At 46.4% G+C, this 20,132-nt stretch overlaps 3 protein-coding genes across 4 annotated transcripts in view; all 3 read left to right on the top strand.

Moving 5' to 3' along the window:
- Window positions 1-2,205: 2,205 nt before the first annotated feature.
- On the top strand, window positions 2,206-5,343 carry LOC120637995 (protocadherin gamma-A10-like). Its single transcript, XM_029053307.2, has one exon. It carries the CDS (start codon window positions 2,320-2,322, stop codon window positions 4,801-4,803), a length of 2,484 nt encoding a protein of 827 aa, XP_028909140.2. The 5' UTR covers window positions 2,206-2,319; the 3' UTR covers window positions 4,804-5,343.
- A 5,338-nt stretch (window positions 5,344-10,681) lies between these two features.
- Window positions 10,682-14,139, top strand: LOC120638102 (protocadherin gamma-A6-like). The gene is made up of 2 exons (XM_039910565.1): window positions 10,682-13,211; window positions 14,092-14,139. Exons 1-2 carry the CDS (start codon window positions 10,791-10,793, stop codon window positions 14,137-14,139), a joined length of 2,469 nt encoding a protein of 822 aa, XP_039766499.1. The 5' UTR covers window positions 10,682-10,790.
- Window positions 14,140-14,177: 38 nt separating this feature from the next.
- The window catches only part of LOC100092558 (protocadherin gamma-C4-like), a 129,029-nt gene continuing 123,074 nt past the window's right edge, over window positions 14,178-20,132 (top strand). Inside the window, exon 1 of one of the 2 annotated variants that reach the window (XM_029053306.2) lies at window positions 14,178-16,681. In XM_029053306.2, coding sequence (XP_028909139.1) covers window positions 14,267-16,681 — 2,415 coding nt within the window. In that variant the 5' untranslated portion in view covers window positions 14,178-14,266. Of the gene's footprint in view, window positions 16,682-17,517; window positions 20,096-20,132 lie in introns of those variants that run through there. The other variant, XM_029053303.2, reaches the window with a different exon arrangement.

The raw sequence follows: 20,132 nt of genomic DNA, 5'->3' as shown, positions 1-20,132 counted from the left end.
TAGTGTTTTGTGAAATGTCATTCACACTCTGCCAGTCATATTCCCAATGAGTCACGAAATGAATTGAGTTAGCAGGCTCTAATCCCAGCTCTGGAACTGGTCTGCTATATGATCTTAGATAAATCAAGTCAACTGCTACAGTTCCTTTTATGCAGTAATTACTCACTAAACATTGATTAGTATCGTGGGGATGATGGTGATTATTATGTCTTAATTCACTTTTATGAATTAACAAATATACCCTCCTGGAGCATCCATTCTAATTGAGAACAACACCATTTAGGGTGTCACAGTCTTCTTCAATTTTCTGTGTAGGTCAAGGACCACAGTGATAGAATAAAGGACTCATCTTGCTATCTCTTTATCCACTTTACCACCCTTATATTAGAGTGATAGCTGTATGTAATGATAGAATAGCCAATCCAAGTTTACCACTGCATCAGATAGATGTTTTCCTGAAGAACAGAGTTAGGAGATAGAGAGGATGAGAAAGAGGAGGGTAATGTGACCTAATGAAAATAATACAGAGCTGGGTGCCATGAGAGCCGGTTTTAGTCCTGGCTCCATCACTTGCCTATGACTTTAGGCAAATCTCTTCACTTTACTCTGCCTTGGTTTCCTCATGTAAAATGTGGTAAAATGTCTTTTCTCCTTACCTCTTAGTCCGTGTGTACTATAAGGGACAGGGATGGTTTGCCGTCTTTTATCTTTCCTAGTCCTTGGGACATACTAAAAGCTTAATAAATCCAATTATTATGATCATATTACTAGTATTATTATTATTCATGGGAAGGTGATGACTGTCTATGGGGAGATGGGGAATTGGGGTGGAGAGAGCATGATTGCTATATGCATGTGTGGGGAAATCTATGCTTTTGAATTCAACTTTCTGAGATTTTACAATGATGGTTTCAATTTTTCATGTCATGTATCCAATAAAACAAGAAGAAAATATGGGAATTCCAGTAAACAGAAAAGGAGCATCATTAAGGGTGGTCATAAAGTTTTAATCTGGATTGTTTCTCTCAAAAAATTAAATCTTTATAAATAATTCAAGGTACCTCTTCACTTAAAGACTTATTTTTGGTGGACAAAAAATTAAAAATCTAGTTACAAGTTGAAAAACACTCTTCAATGCTTCTATAATTCCTTTAACTGATTAATAGATTGGAAAAGTACGAATGCTAATGGTAATTTATTTCAACACTTTGCATAGAAGATATGAATCATTTTTTTGATAAAGCAGAGCAGTATGACCTAAGCATAAGAACAGGGAATTGGATGTCAGGAGACCCAAATTCAAATTCAGACTCTTCCACTGGCTTACTGCACTACCTTGGGCTAGTTACTTGACCTTTCCATGCTTCAGTTTCCTCATCTGTAAAATGATGATGAGATTCCAGTTCACCTTCCCTCCTAAAATTATGAGCCATATGTTACAAGGGGCTCTGTCCAATCTGATTATCCTGCATATACCCGAACACTTGAAATAAAAATAAAGGTTTAATCGGAAACTGTCACTTTTTTAAGTGGTATTTTTAAGCGGTTACTTTGTGTTAGGCCCCGCCTTAAGCACTGGGAAGCTACAAGGTAATCAGGCTGGACACAGTCCATGTCCCACAAAGGCTCACAGAACTACTCACCATTTTATAGATGAGGTAACTGAGGCATCGAGAAGTGAAGTGACTTGCCCAAGGGTCACAGCAGACAAGAGGCAGAGCCAGGATTAGAACCCAGGTCCTTCTGACTTCCAGGCCCATGTTTTAACCATTAGGCCATGCTGAAAACGGAAGAACAAAACGAGGGAAAAGTTGGGAAACCTAGCTAAACCTCTCACCATAGTGTTGGAATTTTTTAAAAAAGAAAGTAGAGGGAAACAGACTACATTTATAAATATAAATACTTATCTAAAGGTCCCTTCAAATTCAAATTGGTTACACGATTACAAAGAAAAAAGACTACTTCAAAGAATGACTTTTACAATTTTACCCTGATTATTGAAGATAGATAAAAAATACTGCTTTAATTTTTAACAATCTGTATAAGAATATAAGACTGCATCATGAATTTTTAAAGAGACTGCAAGTAAGGCAACAGACTCTGAGTGTCGCTGTTCACCTACAAGGAAGAGAAAAGCACCGAAAAATCCAGCCTGGCCCGCCCCCGGCTTTCATATCACAAAGCAAAAGAGGAGCAGCTCAGTCAGTCTCATCTGGATTTTGAGAGAAAATCTTAGAAACCCTGCTCGGACCCCGGAGAGGTGAGCTAACGTGGGTCTCATTTCTATCCTTTGTAGTTATTTCATGATATTATTTCACAATGTCATCCAAAGAGAAGTCGAGAGAACGGAGTAGCCCTGAGGCCATGGGAATTAGGCAGAGGCTCCGGAATTGCAGCGGACGAGTCCTATTTTGTCTGCTCCTGGGGACGCTGTGGGAGACGGGATCCGGACAGATCCGCTATTCGGTGCCCGAGGAAAAAGAAAAAGGCTCTTTTGTGGGGGATTTGGCAAAGGATCTGGGATTGGAGCCCCGGGAGTTGTCGGAACGCCGGGTCCGCATTGTCTCCAGAGGTAGGGCGCAACATTTTTCTCTCAATTCGGAAAGCGGCTATTTGTCTATCAATGAGAAAATCGACAGAGAAGAGCTGTGCGGTCAGATAACTCAATGTCTGTTAACTATTGAGATACTGGTTGAGAGTCCAGTGAAACTCTTCGCAGCAGAAATAGAAATATTGGATATAAACGACAACATTCCAAGCTTCCAAGAACAAGACACGGTCTTAGAGATCAGCGAAGTCACAGCACCCGGCACTCGCTTTTTCCTCCCGGACGCCCATGATCCCGATGTGGGTAGGAATTCCCTCCACAGTTACTCGCTAAGTAACAACCAACATTTCAGTTTGGAGGTGAAAACCAAAACTGGAGGCAGGAGGTATGCAGAAATGATTCTGGAGAAACCTCTTGACCGCGAAATCAAGGCTGTGCACTCTCTGACCCTCACAGCCACTGACGGGGGAGATCCAGCCCGGTCAGGAACCACTCTCATCCGCGTCAAGGTCCTGGACGTGAACGACAACGCGCCTATTTTTGATCGGACACTCTATCAAGGGAAAGTTAGAGAAGATATTCCCAGGGGGTCACCTGTTGTTAGAGTTAAAGCGACGGACAAGGACGAGGGTTCAAATTCACTAGTGACCTACTCACTTGTAAAATTATCCGACAAAGATTCGGGGCTTTTTGTCATGGACCCCCAAAGCGGAGAAATCAAAGTAGAAGGAAATCTGGATTTTGAAGCCATGGAGTTTTACGAACTGGAGATCCAGGCTAAAGATAGCGGAGGATTATCCACTTTATCGAAAGTGTTGCTAGAGGTCGTTGACGTGAATGACAATGCCCCAGAGATTACAGTAACTTCTCTTTTCAGTCCGCTTTCTGAAGAAAGCCCTCCAGGGACAGTGATTGCTCTATTAAACGTTCACGACAGGGATTCGGGGGATAATGGGAAGGTGACTCTTTCAATCCAAGAGAATCTCCCTTTCCGGTTAACGAAGTCATTGGGGAACTATTACAGCTTGGTGAGTGATGACTTGCTGGACAGAGAGGTAAAGTGTTGCTATAACATAACCATCAGAGCTCAGGACGGGGGGCTCCCCCCACTTTCCTCTTCTCAATCTCTGGAGTTGATACTGTTGGATGAAAATGACAATCCACCATTTTTTCCCCAGAAATCCTATGTCGCGTATTTAATGGAAAACAATCCGGTGGGAGCCTCAATATTTGCTGTAAAGGCTACTGATCCCGACTGGAAAGAAAACGCGCAAATCACTTACTCCGTTAGCGAAAGGTCTGGCCAGGGACTACCTCTGTCCTCCTACGTGTCCATTAACTCGGAGACCGGAGTCCTGTACGCTCTGCGCTCTTTCGACTACGAGCAATTTCGGGAACTGCAGCTACAGGTCACTGCGCGGGATGGCGGGACCCCGGCCCTCCACAGCAACGTGTCAGTGACTCTGCTGGTCCTGGACGAAAATGACAATGCCCCAGCGATCCTGTACCCCTCCTTACCCACCGACGGCTCCACCGGGGTGGAGTTGGCTCCGCGCTCGGCCGAACGAGGCTACCTAGTGACGAAGGTGGTGGCGGTGGATGGTGACTCGGGCCAGAACGCCTGGCTGTCCTACCGCCTGCTCAAGGCCACGGAGCCAGGCCTCTTCTCGGTGGGGCTGCACACGGGAGAGATCAGGACGGCCCGAGACTTTCTGGACAAGGATGCCCTTAAGCAGAGCCTCGTGGTCGTTGTCAAGGACAACGGAGAGCCTCCTCTCTCTGCCACCGTCACTGTCACGGTGGCCGTGGCCGACAGCATCCCCGAGATCCTATCGGATCTGGGGAGCCTCTCGACGCCTCCAGACCCCGAGTCAGGTCTCACGCTGTACCTGGTGGTCGCGGTGGCCGCCGTGTCCTGCCTGTTCTTAGCCTTCATCATCGTGCTGTTGGCCTTAAGGCTCCGCAGATGGCGAGCTGCACGGCTGCTGGAGTCGTCAAGCGGGTATCTCGGGGGCGTTCCGGCCTCACAGTTTGTGGGCATCGACGGAGTCCGAGCTTTCCTCCAGACTTATTCCCATGAGGTGTCCCTGACCACGGACTCCCGGAAAAGCCAGTTGCTCTTCCCAAAATCAAGTCATTCAAGTGTGATCTTGGATAGTCCTTGTCCAGAGAATAAAGAGACTCCCGTTATCCTGGACGCTTCAAAAAACAATGAATTGGATGCGTCCTTGTTTCAGGTGAGAGTGTCCTCTTGATGCATTCTTTGCCTTGGGTTCATGCAACATCCTATTTTCCTTGGAAAAAGTCAATGTCATTGTCCTAGATGTTTTAGGAGGTTATTTAGTAAGCTTTTCTTTTTGCATTGGTCAAGATGTCGAGTGCGAGATATCTACTTCAGCACTATCAAACGCTGAACTTAAAAAAAATTCACTTATAGCTCCCATTTCAGATGGCATAGGAATTAGATGATCAATACTTTAGAAATTAGAAGGGTATGGCTATCATTTTCTTTCTTTGAATGAACTGCAACCAAAGTAAAATTTTCCACCTACTTTCTAGGAAACAATCATATTTAATAAGATTCACAAAAGGACATAGTTTGGCTGACTGCCTTTCTTCCAATCATACCACATCCAGAATGTACTGAAATGCGGAGTGATTTTGGCTGAAGACATTAAGGCTGTAAAAAAATAGAGATATATAAGCCTACTATATAAGAAGACGCTTTGGGACATATATTCTTAATAATAATAATTGTGTGTTATTTGTTAAGTGCCTACTATATGCCAGGCACTGTACTAAGCTCTGAAGTAGATAAAAGCAAATCGGGTGGATAAAGTCCCGGCCCCATATGGGGCTCACAGTCTTAATCCCCAGATTTGTGGCTTTAAAATTGGTTATTGCCCTTCCACTGGCCCCAAATGATGGTTTGTTTTATGCATGCAGTGATGGGACCTCAGTCATGAGACTTCAGACAAATTTATTATAGTGCTAGTGGTTTGCAGAGGAAATAATTGTATTGCTAGTGACTTGCAAAGTGTTTTCTATGGCACCACTCCCACTCTTTACTATGCCTATTGTGTTGCTACTGGAGCCTGGAGTGCAATGAGTAAGTAGGTGGGTGGGGTTCACAGTGCATTTGAAGGAGCAGGACCCGTTGACGACCAAAGTGACTACAAAACACTGTCAGTGTTGTGCCATAGTGGTTGCCTTGGTAGCCTGTAGTGTTCACTGCTCATGTTAACCAGCTACTTTTCTTGATTTCTGCTGTTCTTATCACCTTGCAAAACACCTTGGTTGTTTCTTCACTCAGAAACCTCCTCCGCTGATGACACAGCCCCAGAAGAAATAAAACCTAGTTATCCTGGTTCCCAAAGCAGAGCTTTTTTCCCTGGAGAGCAAATACTATAGCTAAAGTAGTAATAACACTAGTAGTAGCAGCAGCACCAGTAGCAGAAGTAGTAGTACTACTACAGTAAGTGCTCAATAAATACAATGGAATGAATAATAGTAATAGTATAGTATTTAATGAGTCTCCCTTGGGTATAATGCACTGTTATAAGTACTTGGGGGGTAAACTACAAGGAAATGACACATTCTCTCCCAAAAGTAGCTTATGTTGAAACAAAGGAGTCAAACATTAAAATATTTACAAATAGAGTAACCAAAGGAAATGATTTAGTCCATGTAATCAAACTATGGTAATAATAATAATGATAATGTTGGTATTTGTTAAGTGCTTACTATGGGCCGAGGACTATTCTAAGTGCTGGGGTAGATACGGGGTAATCAGATTGTCCCACGTGAGGCTCACAGTCTTAATCCCCATTTTACAGATGAGGTAACTGAGGCACCAAGAAGTTAAGTGACTTGCCCAAAGTCACACAGCTGGCAAGGGGTTAGAGCCTGGATTAGAACCCATGACCTCTGAGCTCTAAACTCATTCCCTTTCCAATGAGCCACGCTACTTCTCATTCTTAACTTAGGAATTTCTGACTAATCAACATCTAGAGAAGAGTCTGGTAGATATCTTGGGGAAGCTAGTGGTATTGCTATTCCTTTTCTTTTTCATTTCCTGTGATTTTCCATCTTCCTTTCTTCATCAGACTCCTTATTTTTCTATTGCTCTGTTAAAGCCCTTAAAATTCATTGTTTCATTATGGAGATTTAACACATACTACCAAAGCATTCCTGTAACAGAAATGACATTTGTAACACTTTATTATGGTGCTTATTAAACATTTACTATGTCCCAAACCCCAGGACAGATATAAGGGTATACAATCCAGCACAGTTACTCTCCCACATGGGGCTATCACTCTATCTTATCCCCATTTTAGAGATGAGGAAATTTACCCCAGATTAGGCCTGTGATGGAGCTGGGACTCAAACCCAGGTCTTCTGACTCTCAGGCCTGTTCTCTTTCACTAGGCCATGTTGTGTCCCTCTTGCATGAAAAAATAATGATCACATTAATAAACATTTCTCCATGAGCCAACTACTATGTTAAGTGCTGGGATAAATGCAAGATAATCAGATTGGTCAAGTCCCATCCCCATACATGAAACAAAATATAAGAGGTATGGAGAGTAGATACTTTACTCCCATTTTATAGATGAGGAAAACAAGGCTTAGAGTGGTTAAGAAACTTGCACAAGGGTACACAGATAGGCCTATTGCAAAAATGGGACTAGCACCCACATCTTCTGACTTCTAGATCTAGGTTTTTTCACTAGGCCTTTCAGATATATTCATGAAAATCTACTTTTTCTCCTTGTTGGATAATGGAAATAAGGATTTCATAGCCAAGATGGATAGTTAGGGAAAGTTTGTGATTTCTCAGATCCCATTGTCTTAGGAGCCACTGAATGAACCTCATATTCATGGGAACCAGGGGACTCGGGTTCTAGTTCCAGCTCTGCCCTTGGACTGCTGGATAATCTTGGCCAAATCACTGAGCAATTCTGGGCCTCAGATTCCTCATTTGTAAAATGGGGATAAGGGACCTGAATTCTTCATCTACCTTTAAGAATATGAACCTCGTGTGGGGCAAGGAGTGTAATCTGATTGTCCTGTAACTATCGCAAAACTTAGCTATGTGCTTAGCACTTTATTATTATAAATATGATAATAAGAAAAAAGATAACAATTATAGCAACACAATAGTAATAACATGTTCATTCATTCAACTGTATTGAGCTATTACTGTGTGCAAAGCACTTTACTAAGCACTTGGAAGAGTACAGTAAAACAATAAACAGGCACATTCCTGCCCACAACCAACAGTTTGAACAACACTGTGTGCCCATAGGGTGCCATGCACTGTACTAAGTGGTTGGGAAACACAAAATAAAGTGATGCATCCACTGCCCACTGGGAGCTCCCACTCAGGTTGGTGGGAGGAAGAGGGAGGAGGGACAGGTGATATGCATTTAACCAGAGAAGCATGGAGGTCAAATGGTTTGGGTAGCTTGGGAAAGGATGGAAGGAGGGAGCTGAAGGAAGGACGTGATTGAGGGGACAGAGGAGGAACCTGCAGCTCTGGGCTGGCCGACCCTGACATGTGGTCCCACCGTGGAGGCTTACCCCGATATGGTTGCCGGGCCCCACATAGCAGCTGCCCTCCATCATGGCAGCTGGACCCCGACGTTGTGGCTGGACACAGCATCGCACCTGCGCCCCCTCGACATGCCGGCCTGCCCCGACATGGAGTGGAGCCTCGACATGGCAGCTGCCTCTGACATGGCGGCCCCCCTGAAAAGTCCGCCATGACGGCTGCCCCCAACAAGGCAGCACCCACCCGACATGACGGTCGGGTTCCGACAAGGCAGCTGCTCCTGGCATGGAGGCTGGTCCTGAAACGACGCCTGCCCCACCCCGCCCCCCGCCCCGACATGGCGTCCAGGCCCAACATAGCACCTTCCCTTATGACACTGCAGTCAGGCCCCCCGACATGGTGGCCGACAGCCGACATGGCACGACATGGCAGCCAGGCGCTGACATGGAGGCTGCTTCCCAACATAGCTAACCCTTTCAGAATAGGAGTTAGGAGGAAATAAGAAGGGAAAGAAACTATAAAAGGAAGTTAGAAGATAAAAGTGTATATACTTCTCTCTTTACCCACCCCACAAATGATGTTTGATTTACATATGGGAAAACACAAAGAGGCAATTTGGTTTTGGGACCAGCACTTGGGTGCACCCCAAGCAAGTGCCCAAAAAAATATTTGTCAGAAAAAACTTTGAGTGTATTACTTGCTTTTGTTTAGACATGTGTATTCTCATTACTAACAGATCCACCATTTATATTAACTTTTCTTTTGAGTACAGAGAGGAGTATAAAGGTTGAGGAGAAAATGGAGTGGGGTTTAGCTTAGAGAACCTAAGAGTTGAAAAAGAATCAATTAATCAGTCATTTATTAAACACTTACTGTGTGCAAAGCCCTATTTTAAGTATACTACAACAGTGTTGGTAGACATGTTCTCTGCCCAAAAGGAGTTTACTGCCTAGAGAGGGACCCACTTGGCATGGGTTGAGAGGGGGTGCCTTTCATTCCTGTCTTGAGCCTCTAAGGTCTTATCAGAGACCTGGGATATGTAGGATTTTGTCTTTGCAAACTGAAAACCCAAAGGAAAAATGGTTCTCACCTATACAATCCTATAAAATGATCTTATCAGGATTCTGGAATCATTTCAATGGAGTGCTGTCATATGATTTTAATCATTTTTTGTATGTCTTATTAGAAGACAGTATTTTGTTGGCATCGATACAAACTTTTTTATTATTTGAAAACCAACTGACTTTTAAGGTTTTGGCTTCATTTGATTCTGTAAATAAAAGTCTGTATGTTTTCTGATTACCCAGCATTTTGTGTCCTGAGTAACTTATTTTAAGGCATCACTATGTGTAAATGCCTGAAATAAAAGTTTATATTTTTTATTATAAAAGAGAGTAACACTGATGTTAGCTTAGATGTGCTCATATAACAAAAAAGTCACAAGGAATTTGTCATAGGATCATTCTACTTACCTCAAGGTGACAATACTGCTGAAAGTAAAGAGAGACCTATTTGCCAAGGATACCAAAATTTGGCATTTGTAAATGAAGTGATATTTAGTTAGTGAAATTACTTAGTAATGGTGTTAGTATTTATTATGCACTTACTCTGTGCAAAATATTGTACTAAGCACTGGGAAAGACTATACACAGTGGGAATTCGACATGGTCTCTAAAAATACGAAGGGGAAAAGCAGACTGGCCACGGATACATAAAGAGAGTTCTAAGGGTAATATATACCAGGTACAGTGCTAAATGCTGGAATAAGTAATCAGATCAAACATAGTTCCTGCCCCACATCAAATTCCCAATCTAACAGTTAAGAAGAGCCTGGATCTTATCTCTGTTTCACAATAAGGAAACTGGAACCTAGAAAAGGATAAATCTCCTGTCCCTGGCAATTCAGATGGCAGAGTAGGGATTAGAATTCAGATCTCTGTATTCTTTGCTCCATGTTTTCTCCACCATACAGCACTAATAATAATAATACAGTGCATTAGTTGGAAAATAATATTTACTAAATCTATAGCCTTAAAGGCTTTTCAGAAAAACTTTGGAAAAAGCCCTTCTGATGCACTATTCCTGTTATTGCTCTTGAATTTGTTCTATCCATTATTTCCATTAATATTCTCGTTATCCCACTTTTAAGGGTAAGGGATTAGAATAATTTTTTTAAAAACTATAAACGAAAAACATTGATTTTTTTTGGTCCAAAAAGTTCTAATAGCTTCAGAGGAAAAGAATGACAGTCAAGGGAATTGTTTTCAAAATTAAAATTACCATATGATAAATGTATACAACGAGGCATCTGCACAGCCCTGAACACGGGCATTACAAGTATGTTCTTTTATGTAACTCGTCAAGACTTGGTAGCCAACGATAAAAATGTTAAAATTCCAAATTTTGTCCCATTTCAAATATCCATGCTGGCGCTGCTAGTGTCAGTTCGGTCAGTCCTCAGTCTAGACTCCGAGCGTCGCTGTTCACCATCAGGAAGCAAACAAAAACGCTGACGGTGAGGCGGACATTTTTCCAGTCCCAGAAAGAACGGGAGGGATAAACTCACAAATTTTCCCTTGTCTTCGACTAAATAATAGTATTAAGCGTCTAGGGTTTTTTTTTTGGAAGAGCTCTATTTTCATAAAAACTGCATACTGAGTTCGAGGCTGAGAAACAGAGGTAGAAATGTCCTTTCTGCAGAGGACCCGGGACTGCAGCGGGCGAGTCCTGTTTTGTCTGCTCCTGGGGACCCTATGGGAGATGGGTTCCGGACAGATCCGCTATTCGGTGCCTGAGGAAATGGAGAAAGGCTCTTATGTGGGGGATGTGGCCAAGGACCTGGGATTGGAGCCGCAGGAACTGTCGGAGCGCCGAGTCCGGATAATCTCCAAAGGTAGGACGCAGCGTTTCACCCTTAGTATGAAACAGGGCCATTTATTTATGAATGAGAAGATCGATCGAGAAGAAGTCTGTGCGGATTCCCCTAAGTGCCTTCTGAATTTGCAAATCATTGCTGAAAATCCAATGAATCTTTATCCGGTGGAAGTGGAAATTTTGGATATAAATGATAACGCACCCCGGTTCCCCAGGCCAGAAATCCGGATAAATGTGAGTGAGACTACGGCGCCGGGAGCCCGATTTTATCTTGATGATGCCCGGGATCTTGATGTCGGAATTAACTCTGTCCAGGACTATTGGCTCAGTAATGATAGCCACTTTTCTCTAAATGTGCAGAAGAGGCCCAATGGAGGGCGATATGCAGAACTGCTCTTAGATAAACCCATGGATCGTGAAGACCTGGAGATCCATGTTCTCACCCTGACGGCTATTGATGGTGGCCAGCCAGTCAAGTCCGGGACAACACAGATACGTGTACTTGTCTTAGATGCCAATGACAACTCGCCGATCTTTGCCCAGTCTTTCTATAGAACCACAGTCGAGGAGAACCTGCCTCCTGGTTCCATCATTTTAACCACCGAAGCCACGGATGCGGATGAAGGTTCAAATTCGGATATCACGTACTCTTTCATTCAAACTTCAGACTCAATTTACAAAATGTTCCAGGTGGATCCGAAAACTGGGGACATAAAAGTGACAGGCAGGATTGATTTCGAAGAAACTCAGTTCTATGAAATAGCAATTCAAGCAGTTGATGGAGGGGGGCTGGCTGATACAGCGAAAATCCTCCTGGACATTGTAGATGTTAATGACAATGTCCCAGAAATTAAAATCACATCCTTCTCTGATACGATACCGGAAGACACTCCCCCCGGAACCATAATTGCTCTTTTTAATGCCGAAGATCGAGATTCAGGCAAAAATGGTTATGTCGTATGTTCTATCCCAGTGCATCTCCCCTTTAGACTAGAGGGGTCTTTTGATAATTACTATAGTTTGGTGACATATGAAGTCCTAGACAGAGAATTTGTCCAGGAATATAGCATAACAATAACAGCGACAGATAGAGGGAATCCTTCTCTTTCATCAACCAAAACAACACACCTCGAAATAACCGACAAGAATGACAACCCACCCGTGTTTCTTAAGAAATCATATTCAGCTAATTTGCGGGAAAATAATCAGCCGGGAGTTTCTATTATTACTGTGACGGCCACAGATGTCGACTGGGAAGAGAATGCACAAGTCACGTACTCCGTCACCGAAGGGCTGGGCCAGGATACGTCTCTGTCGTCCTACGTGTCCATTAACTCGGAGACTGGGGTCATCTATGCCCTGCGCTCCTTCGACTACGAGCAGTTCCAGGAGTTAAAGCTGCTGGTCACCGCGCAGGACGGCGGGACCCCGGCCCTCAGCAGCAACGTGTCGGTGACTCTGTTGGTCCTGGATGAAAACGACAACACCCCGGAGATCCTGTACCCGTCTTTGCCCACCGACGGCTCCACCGGGGTGGAGTTGGCTCCGCGTTCAGCCGAGGCCGGCTACCTGGTGACCAAAGTGGTGGCTGTGGATGGAGACTCAGGCCAGAACGCCTGGCTGTCCTACCACCTCCTCAAGGCCACGGATCCGGGCCTCTTCTCAGTGGGGCTTCACACGGGCGAGATCAGGACAGCCCGGTCCTTCCTGGAAAAGGATGCCCTCAAGCAGAGCCTCGTGGTGGTGGTCAGGGACAACGGGGAGCCTCCTCTCTCTGCCACCGTCACTGTCACGGTGGCCGTGGCCGACAGCATCCCCGAGATCCTGTCGGATCTGAGCAGCCTCTCGACGCCCGCAGACCCCGAGTCCAGTCTCACTTTGTACCTGGTGGTCGCAGTGGCCGCCGTGTCCTGCCTGTTCTTGGCCTTCATCATCGTGCTGTTGGCCTTAAAGCTCCGCAGGTGGCGGGCTGAGCGGCTGCTGGAATCGTCGAGCGGGTATCTTGGCGGAGTCCCGGCCTCACACTTTGTGGGCATCGACGGGGTCCGAGCTTTCCTCCAGACTTATTCCCACGAGGTGTCCCTGACCACTGACTCCCGGAAAAGCCAGTTGCTCTTTCCGCAGCCCATCCCTTCAGATAGTCTGCCTCATAATCCCACACTCGAGAAAAATGAACCCCTCTTCCCTTTCCAGGATTTAGTTGATGATAAAGGAGATCCGAAATTACTTCAGGTGAGTGTATTGCCTTTTAGTATTTATTAAATGGAGAACTTTTTGGGATTTTCTGTTACAAAATGTGTTCCCTTTAAGTCATTCTGTGGGATTTGGGTTGGAATGGTTCCCCAAATCACAGTCAAGTGATGATTTATTTCTTAGAATACAAAACCAGGGAGCATTTTTCTAAAAGTGTTTTCCATCACAAATATAATTAACAGTTAAAGAAGTAAAATTTGCAAATGTATGCTTAATTGTTGGTACGTTTCTGAAACTTCTGGTGGCTGTAATACTTGTCGATGAGTCGTGAGGTAGAATCATCTGAAACAACGTGGATTCGAAATGGGATTTTTCTCCAAGATTAAGAACCCGGTTTAATAAATTGGAGATTAGAGGAGGAAGGTAAATCTTGATTTAATCTCGGTCCTGAAACTCTTAGACTTTTCGAATAGCGGCGTACTTGTCATTTGTTGCTAAAACCAGAGGGTGGAAAGAATGAAATAAAATGTGAAATAGGAACATTTAGAAACCAAAATGTCCAGTGCACCAGGCAGAGTAGAAAGAAATTGTGGTGAAAACTGAGAGCGCTGAAAACTAACTGGATCATCTTAGGTGAGTAATTTGAAGATTTCCTATTTAGGACATATTAATTTGGAAAAGAATGTTCCTTAGGTTATTGTTGAAAGTGTTAATGAGCAAGTAGAAAAATCATACAGGGGTGACTTCCGTATTTATTTTATTCGGGGAGCTCTTGCTGTAGACTAGTTTTGAATGCATCTAAATCCACAATAAAACCCCTCACTGGGGTTTGAGCATTTATTCGACCAAGGAAAAGGCTGCAATTCATAAACCTATCCTCTGAGCGCCGCTATCGGCCAAGACTCACGAAAACCGATAGCTTGCAGGAAAGAGCCGGGATCCGAGCAAGCGCAAACATTGGGACTAGGGGATCTGCAGAATGCACAGAGTGGCAGCTCCACAAATCGGCGTTACTATTTTCCTCTGCCAGGGACTTCTTCACTTTATTTGAGTTGCCGATTATCGGAGCTGAGGCGGGTCCCAGAGGGAGAGGAATGGGGACAAGTCCGGGACGGAGAGGCTGTATAGGCAGGTGGCAAGTAGCAATTTCTTTCTTATTGTCTTTGTTGTGCTGGGCGCTGGGCGAGCAGATTCGATACTCGATTCCCGAGGAAATGGCGAAAGGCTCGGTGGTGGGGCATTTAGCCAGGGATCTGGGTTTGAATATACGAGAAGTGTCTTCTCGGAAACTGCGGGTTAGTGCTGAGAAACAGCACTTTGTTGTGAGGGCAGAGAGCGGAGAGTTGCTTGTCAGTGACCGAATAGACCGAGAGCAGATATGCGGGGAAAGGGCGCTGTGCGAACTGCAGCTGGAAACAGTTGTTGAAAATCCTTTAAATGTCTTCCATGTAATTGTGGAGCTACGGGATATTAATGATAACGTGCCCAGTTTCAGTTCGAATAATATCGCTCTAAAAATAATCGAGTCCACACTTCCTGGAAAGACATATCCATTAGAGCCGGCACGTGATGAAGATGTTGGAATTAATTCGCTACAACGTTACCAACTAAGCGCCGACCCTCATTTTTCCCTGGCGATGAAGGAGCGCCAGGATGGCAGTAGATACCCCGAGTTAGTGTTGGAGAAATCTCTTGATCGGGAGCAACAAAATTTCCATAACTTGGTGCTGACGGCTATGGACGGAGGGGATCCTGTCCAAAGCAGCACGGTTCAGATCCGGATCAATGTCACTGATGCCAATGACAACCCCCCCGGGTTCAGCCAAGAAGTGTACAAGGTCAGCCTGAGGGAGAGCCTGCCACCGGGCTCCCCCGTGCTGCGGGTGGAAGCCACCGACTGGGACGAGGGTGTCAATGGACAGATCACCTTCGCCTTTAGCGGTGTCACAGAAAGTGTGAGAAATGCGTTTAGCCTGAACCCAGTAACAGGGGAGATCAAAACCAAAGATGACTTGGATTTTGAAAAGGCTTCTCGATACTCGATTGTCGTGGAAGCAAGGGATGGTGGGGATTTAACTGATCATAGTAAAGTCGAAATTGATATTTTAGATGAAAATGACAACTTCCCGGAATTGACGTTTATATCTGTGTCTAAAGCAATTCCCGAAGATTGTGAACCAGGGGCGGTCTTAGCATTGATCAGAGTAAGTGATCAAGACACCGGAAACAATGGGGAAGTCACGTGTCAAATAAAAGGCAATGTTCCTTGCAAAATTGTGCCCTCCTCCAAAAATTACTACAAGCTAGTGACGGACAGTGTCCTGGACAGAGAGCTGACTGCCATGTACAATATCACAATCACGGCCACCGACAGGGGAAATCCTCCACTCACAACCTCCAAAACCATCTCCCTGCATGTGACCGATGTCAATGATAATCCGCCCGTGTTCCTCCAAACTGCTTACTTGGCCTATGTCCCGGAAAACAACCGACCTGGAGCCTCCATCTTCAGGGTCAGCGCCTCCGACCGGGACTTGGATAGCAACGCCCTCATCTCCTACTCCCTGCTGGACAGCTCCGAGTCCCAACTGCCGCTGTCCTCGTCCGTATCCATCAACTCGCACAGCGGGGACATCTATGCGCAGCGCTCCTTCGACTACGAGCAGTTCCGCGCCTTCGAGCTGCACGTGCAGGCCCAGGACTCCGGCTCCCCGCCGCTGCGGGCCAACGTGACCGTGCGCGTGTTCATCGTGGACCAGAACGACAACGCCCCCCGCATCCTCTACCCCGCCCTGGAGCCCGACGGCTCGGCCTTGTTCGACATGGTGCCTCGCTCTGCCGAGCCCGGTTACCTGGTCAGCAAGGTGGTGGCGGTGGACGCGGACTCTGGCCCCAACGCCTGGCTGGCCTACCACGTGCTGCAGGCCAGCGATCCCGGACTGTTCAGCCTGGGGCTCCGCACCGGAGAGATCCGGACAGCGCGAGCCTTGGCCGATGGCGACCCATCCCGGCACCGCCTGCTCGTGGCGGTTCGGGATGGTGGCCAGCCACCCCTTTCGTCCACAGTGGCTCTCCACCTGGTCTTCGCCGACAACCTGCAGGACGCCCTTCCTGAGATGACTGATGGCTTGAACTCCAACTCCCGCCAGGTCGATTTGCAGTTTTACTTAGTTTTATCTTTGGCCTTAATCTCTGTTGTATTCCTCGTCATGGTCACTCTGGCCATCGGGATGCGCTTCCGCGGGTCGGCAAAGCCCAGCATTTGGGGCTGCTTGCGACCGAATCTGTACTCTCAGGCTGCAGGCCCTGCCATCCCTCCGAATTACAACGATGGAACACTGCCTTACTCCTTCAATTTGTGCACAGCCTCGGAGTCCGGGAAGGCAGAATTTAAATTCCTGGATCCAGGAGTTCACAGCTCTTCCTCACGCGATGTTCCCAGCAGCAATACCATAACCAGTAAGATTTTAGATGGAAATCTAGACGGTGAAGTAACCGCATTTCTCAAGGTGAGTTTCAGATAATCAAATCGCTTTCCTTAGTCTTTTGGAGACTGGATTTAATTTCGATTTAATTATAAATTGTACAGCAATCTGCCAATATTTGGAAATCGATTTAAGTTTCCTTCCGTTGGGGCTTGTAATTCCTGTAAACCGTAACACCAGGCAAGGTATTTTACCCCTTTTTACTTTGAGGAGAACGGTTCTTTATTACCTTGGTTCATTTTGAAATATAGGGAAAATTCCATTATTTCTATTTGCTGACATATTTAAGAGTGATTCACGAGGATCATTTCGCAACCTGTGTCCGAATCCAAGACAGTAGTAAAATGCAGTAGAAATGTGACCCCAAATAGTAGACAGTCGAAAGTAGTCAGTAGAAAGAGCCAAACAGTTTGTGTAAGATCCTGATCTATTAAGACGTTGATACCAAGTTTCTAGTACCGGTTTTGAAAATCAAGGAACATTTTGTGTGTGTGTGAGTGTACATGTGTTTAAGGGATACAGTGTTCTCAGATTTAAACACAAAATGAGGGGCTTACTGGCTGAAGGTACAATTGGTAAACAGGATTGATATCCTCTTATCTCTACCTGCATTCAGACTAGATAGATGAGAGCCACACAGAGGAAGGAGTTGAAAATACTTAGTTGCGTGAGTTTTGGGGGTTATTTCACACTGTCTGAGAAGTTCGTTGTACCGAAATGAAAAGTAGGGTTTAAAATGTTTGTCAAAATGGGTGAGATTCTTGGTTCGGACGCTGGGCGCCGCTGTTGGCTAATGTGGGATGGAAACGGAGCGAAAGACCCAGCCGGCCCGTCCCCAACGTTACATAGCACAATCCACAGTCTCAGCTATCTCAGGTTTCGGGGCAGCACGAACACTGAAGCTTCCAGCATCCAGTCCTGGAGGCCTATTCCTCCAGACCCTACAAACACCGAGACTCTGGTTAGTGGAGCCCGCTCTAGACCGGAAAGCAGAAAAAAACAACCAGAGAGGGGGCCATGATAGCTCTGCAGAAGCGACATAATTACAGCGGGAGAGTCCTGCTTTGTCTTCTCCTGGGGACTCTGTGGGAATCGGGTTCCGGGCAGATCCGCTATTCGGTTCCCGAGGAAATGCAAAAAGGCTCTTTTGTGGGAGATGTGGCCAAGGACCTGGGATTGGAGACCGAGGAACTGTCGGAGCGCCGAGTCCGGATTGTATCCAGAGGTAGGATTCCTCTTTTCGCTTTAAATGTAAGAAGCGGCAGCATAGTCACTGCAGACAGAATAGACAGAGAGGAGATGTGTGCTCACATATCTCCGTGTCTTGTGAATTTTAACATTGTGGTTGAGGATCAGGTTAAGCTCTACGGGGTAGAAGTGGAAGTTTTAGATGTGAATGATAACGCCCCTGGATTCACGGAGGAGGAACATGAAGTAAAAATCAGTGAAAGCGTAACTCCAGGGATGCGATTTCCCCTTCCCGAAGGGCATGACCCGGATGTGGGGACGAATTCCCTGCAGAGCTACCAGCTCAGCCCGAACCGGCATTTCTCTCTGGATGTGCAAAGCGGAGCTGATGGGACCAAGAATGCGGAGCTGGTGCTGGAGCGGGTCCTAGACCGGGAGGAGGCAGCTGTTCACCACCTCATTCTCACGGCCTCGGACGGGGGAGATCCAGTCCGCTCGGGCACTGTGCGGATCCGCGTGACGGTGGTGGATGCGAATGACAACGCGCCAGTGTTTACTCAGTCTGTGTATCAGGTGAGGATCCGGGAGGACGCGCCCGTGGGTACCCGGCTGGTCACAGTTAACGCCACAGACACAGACGAGGGAGTCAACGCAGAGGTGACGTATTCTTTCAGGAAAATAACAGATAAAGCTGCCCTAATATTCCACCTGAACCCGGTAACTGGAGAAATATCCACTTTAAAAAATCTAGATTATGAAGGATCAGAATCCTACGAAATGGAAGTTCAAGCCCAAGACGGTCCTGGTCTCGTCGCAAGGGCGAAAGTGTTGGTGAAAGTTGTGGATGTGAATGATAACGCCCCGGAAATGACTGTAACTTCTTTATTCAATCCAGTGAGTGAAGACTCTCCCTCGGGAACGATAATTGCTCTTTTACACGTGAATGATAGAGATTCTGGGGAAAACGGTCTCGTCACTTGCTCCATCCCAAATAATCTGCCCTTCAAACTGGAAGAAACAATAGATAACTTTTACCGTTTGGTAACGGACAGAGCACTGGACCGGGAACTGGTCTCGGAATATAACGTGACTGTGAAGGCCACAGATCGAGGGTCCCCGCCCTTGTCCACACATATTCACATTTCTCTACATGTGTCAGATACCAATGACAACCCGCCAGCTTTTGAACAGACAAACTACTCCGTGTTCATTCCAGAGAACAACCCCAGAGGCGCATCCATCTTTCGTCTCATCGCCCGGGACCCCGACAGCGAGGAGAACGCCCGAGTCATGTATTCTGTCAGCGAAGGGCCTGGCCAGGGGCCACCTCTGTCCTCCTACGTGTCCATTAACTCGGAGACAGGGGTCTTGTATGCTCTGAGGTCCTTCGATTACGAGCAGTTCCGGGAGCTGCAGCTGCAGGTCACCGCACAGGACGGCGGGACCCCGGCCCTCAGCAGCAACGTGTCGGTGACTCTGCTGGTCCTGGACGAGAACGACAACACCCCGGAGATCCTGTACCCGTCTTTGCCCACTGACGGCTCCACCGGGGTGGAGCTGGCTCCGCGTTCAGCCGAGGCCGGCTACCTGGTGACCAAAGTGGTGGCTGTGGATGGAGACTCAGGCCAGAACGCCTGGCTGTCCTACCGCCTGCTCAAGGCCACGGATCCGGGCCTCTTCTCAGTGGGGCTACACACGGGCGAGATCAGGACAGCCCGGTCCTTCCTGGAAAAGGATGCCCTCAAGCAGAGCCTCGTGGTGGTGGTCCGGGACAACGGGGAGCCTCCTCTCTCTGCCACCGTCACTGTCACGGTGGCCGTGGCCGACAGCATCCCCGAGATCCTGTCGGATCTAAGCAGCCTCTCGACGCCCGCAGATCCCGAGTCCAGTCTTACTTTGTACCTGGTGGTCGCAGTGGCTGCTGTGTCCTGTCTGTTCTTGGCCTTCATCATCGTGCTGTTGGCCCTGAGGCTCCGCAGATGGCGGGCTGAGCGGCTGCTGGAGTCGTCGAGCGGGTATCTCGGGGGGGTCCCGGCCTCACACTTTGTAGGCATTGATGGGGTTCGAGCTTTCCTCCAGACTTATTCCCACGAAGTGTCCTTGACCACAGATTCCCGAAAAAGCCAGTTACTCTTTCCTCAACCAAACTACTCTGACACTCTTACTAGCCAGCAGACTTGTGAGAAAAAAGAGCCTTTGTTAGTGCCTGAGGATTTGAACCTGGTCAAAGGTGATCATTCCGTTCTGCAGGTAAGTTTCTCTTATTGTAGCTGTGATCACTACCGAT

This window comes from Ornithorhynchus anatinus, chromosome X2 (genome assembly GCF_004115215.2).
Source record: "Ornithorhynchus anatinus isolate Pmale09 chromosome X2, mOrnAna1.pri.v4, whole genome shotgun sequence".
Taxonomy (NCBI): domain Eukaryota; kingdom Metazoa; phylum Chordata; class Mammalia; order Monotremata; family Ornithorhynchidae; genus Ornithorhynchus; species Ornithorhynchus anatinus.
Note: the sequence above shows the minus strand (reverse complement) of the source record. Positions and strands in the feature narration are given on the sequence as shown.

Coding starts and splice junctions, on each gene's coding strand:
- LOC120637995 (XM_029053307.2), top strand. CDS start 2,320: ATGTCATCCAAAGAGAAGTCGAGAGAACGGAGTAGCCCTGAGGCCATG.
- LOC120638102 (XM_039910565.1), top strand. CDS start 10,791: ATGTCCTTTCTGCAGAGGACCCGGGACTGCAGCGGGCGAGTCCTGTTT. Junction 13,212..14,091: donor GAGATCCGAAATTACTTCAG/GTGAGTGTATTG, acceptor GAAAACCGATAG/CTTGCAGGAAAGAGCCGGGA.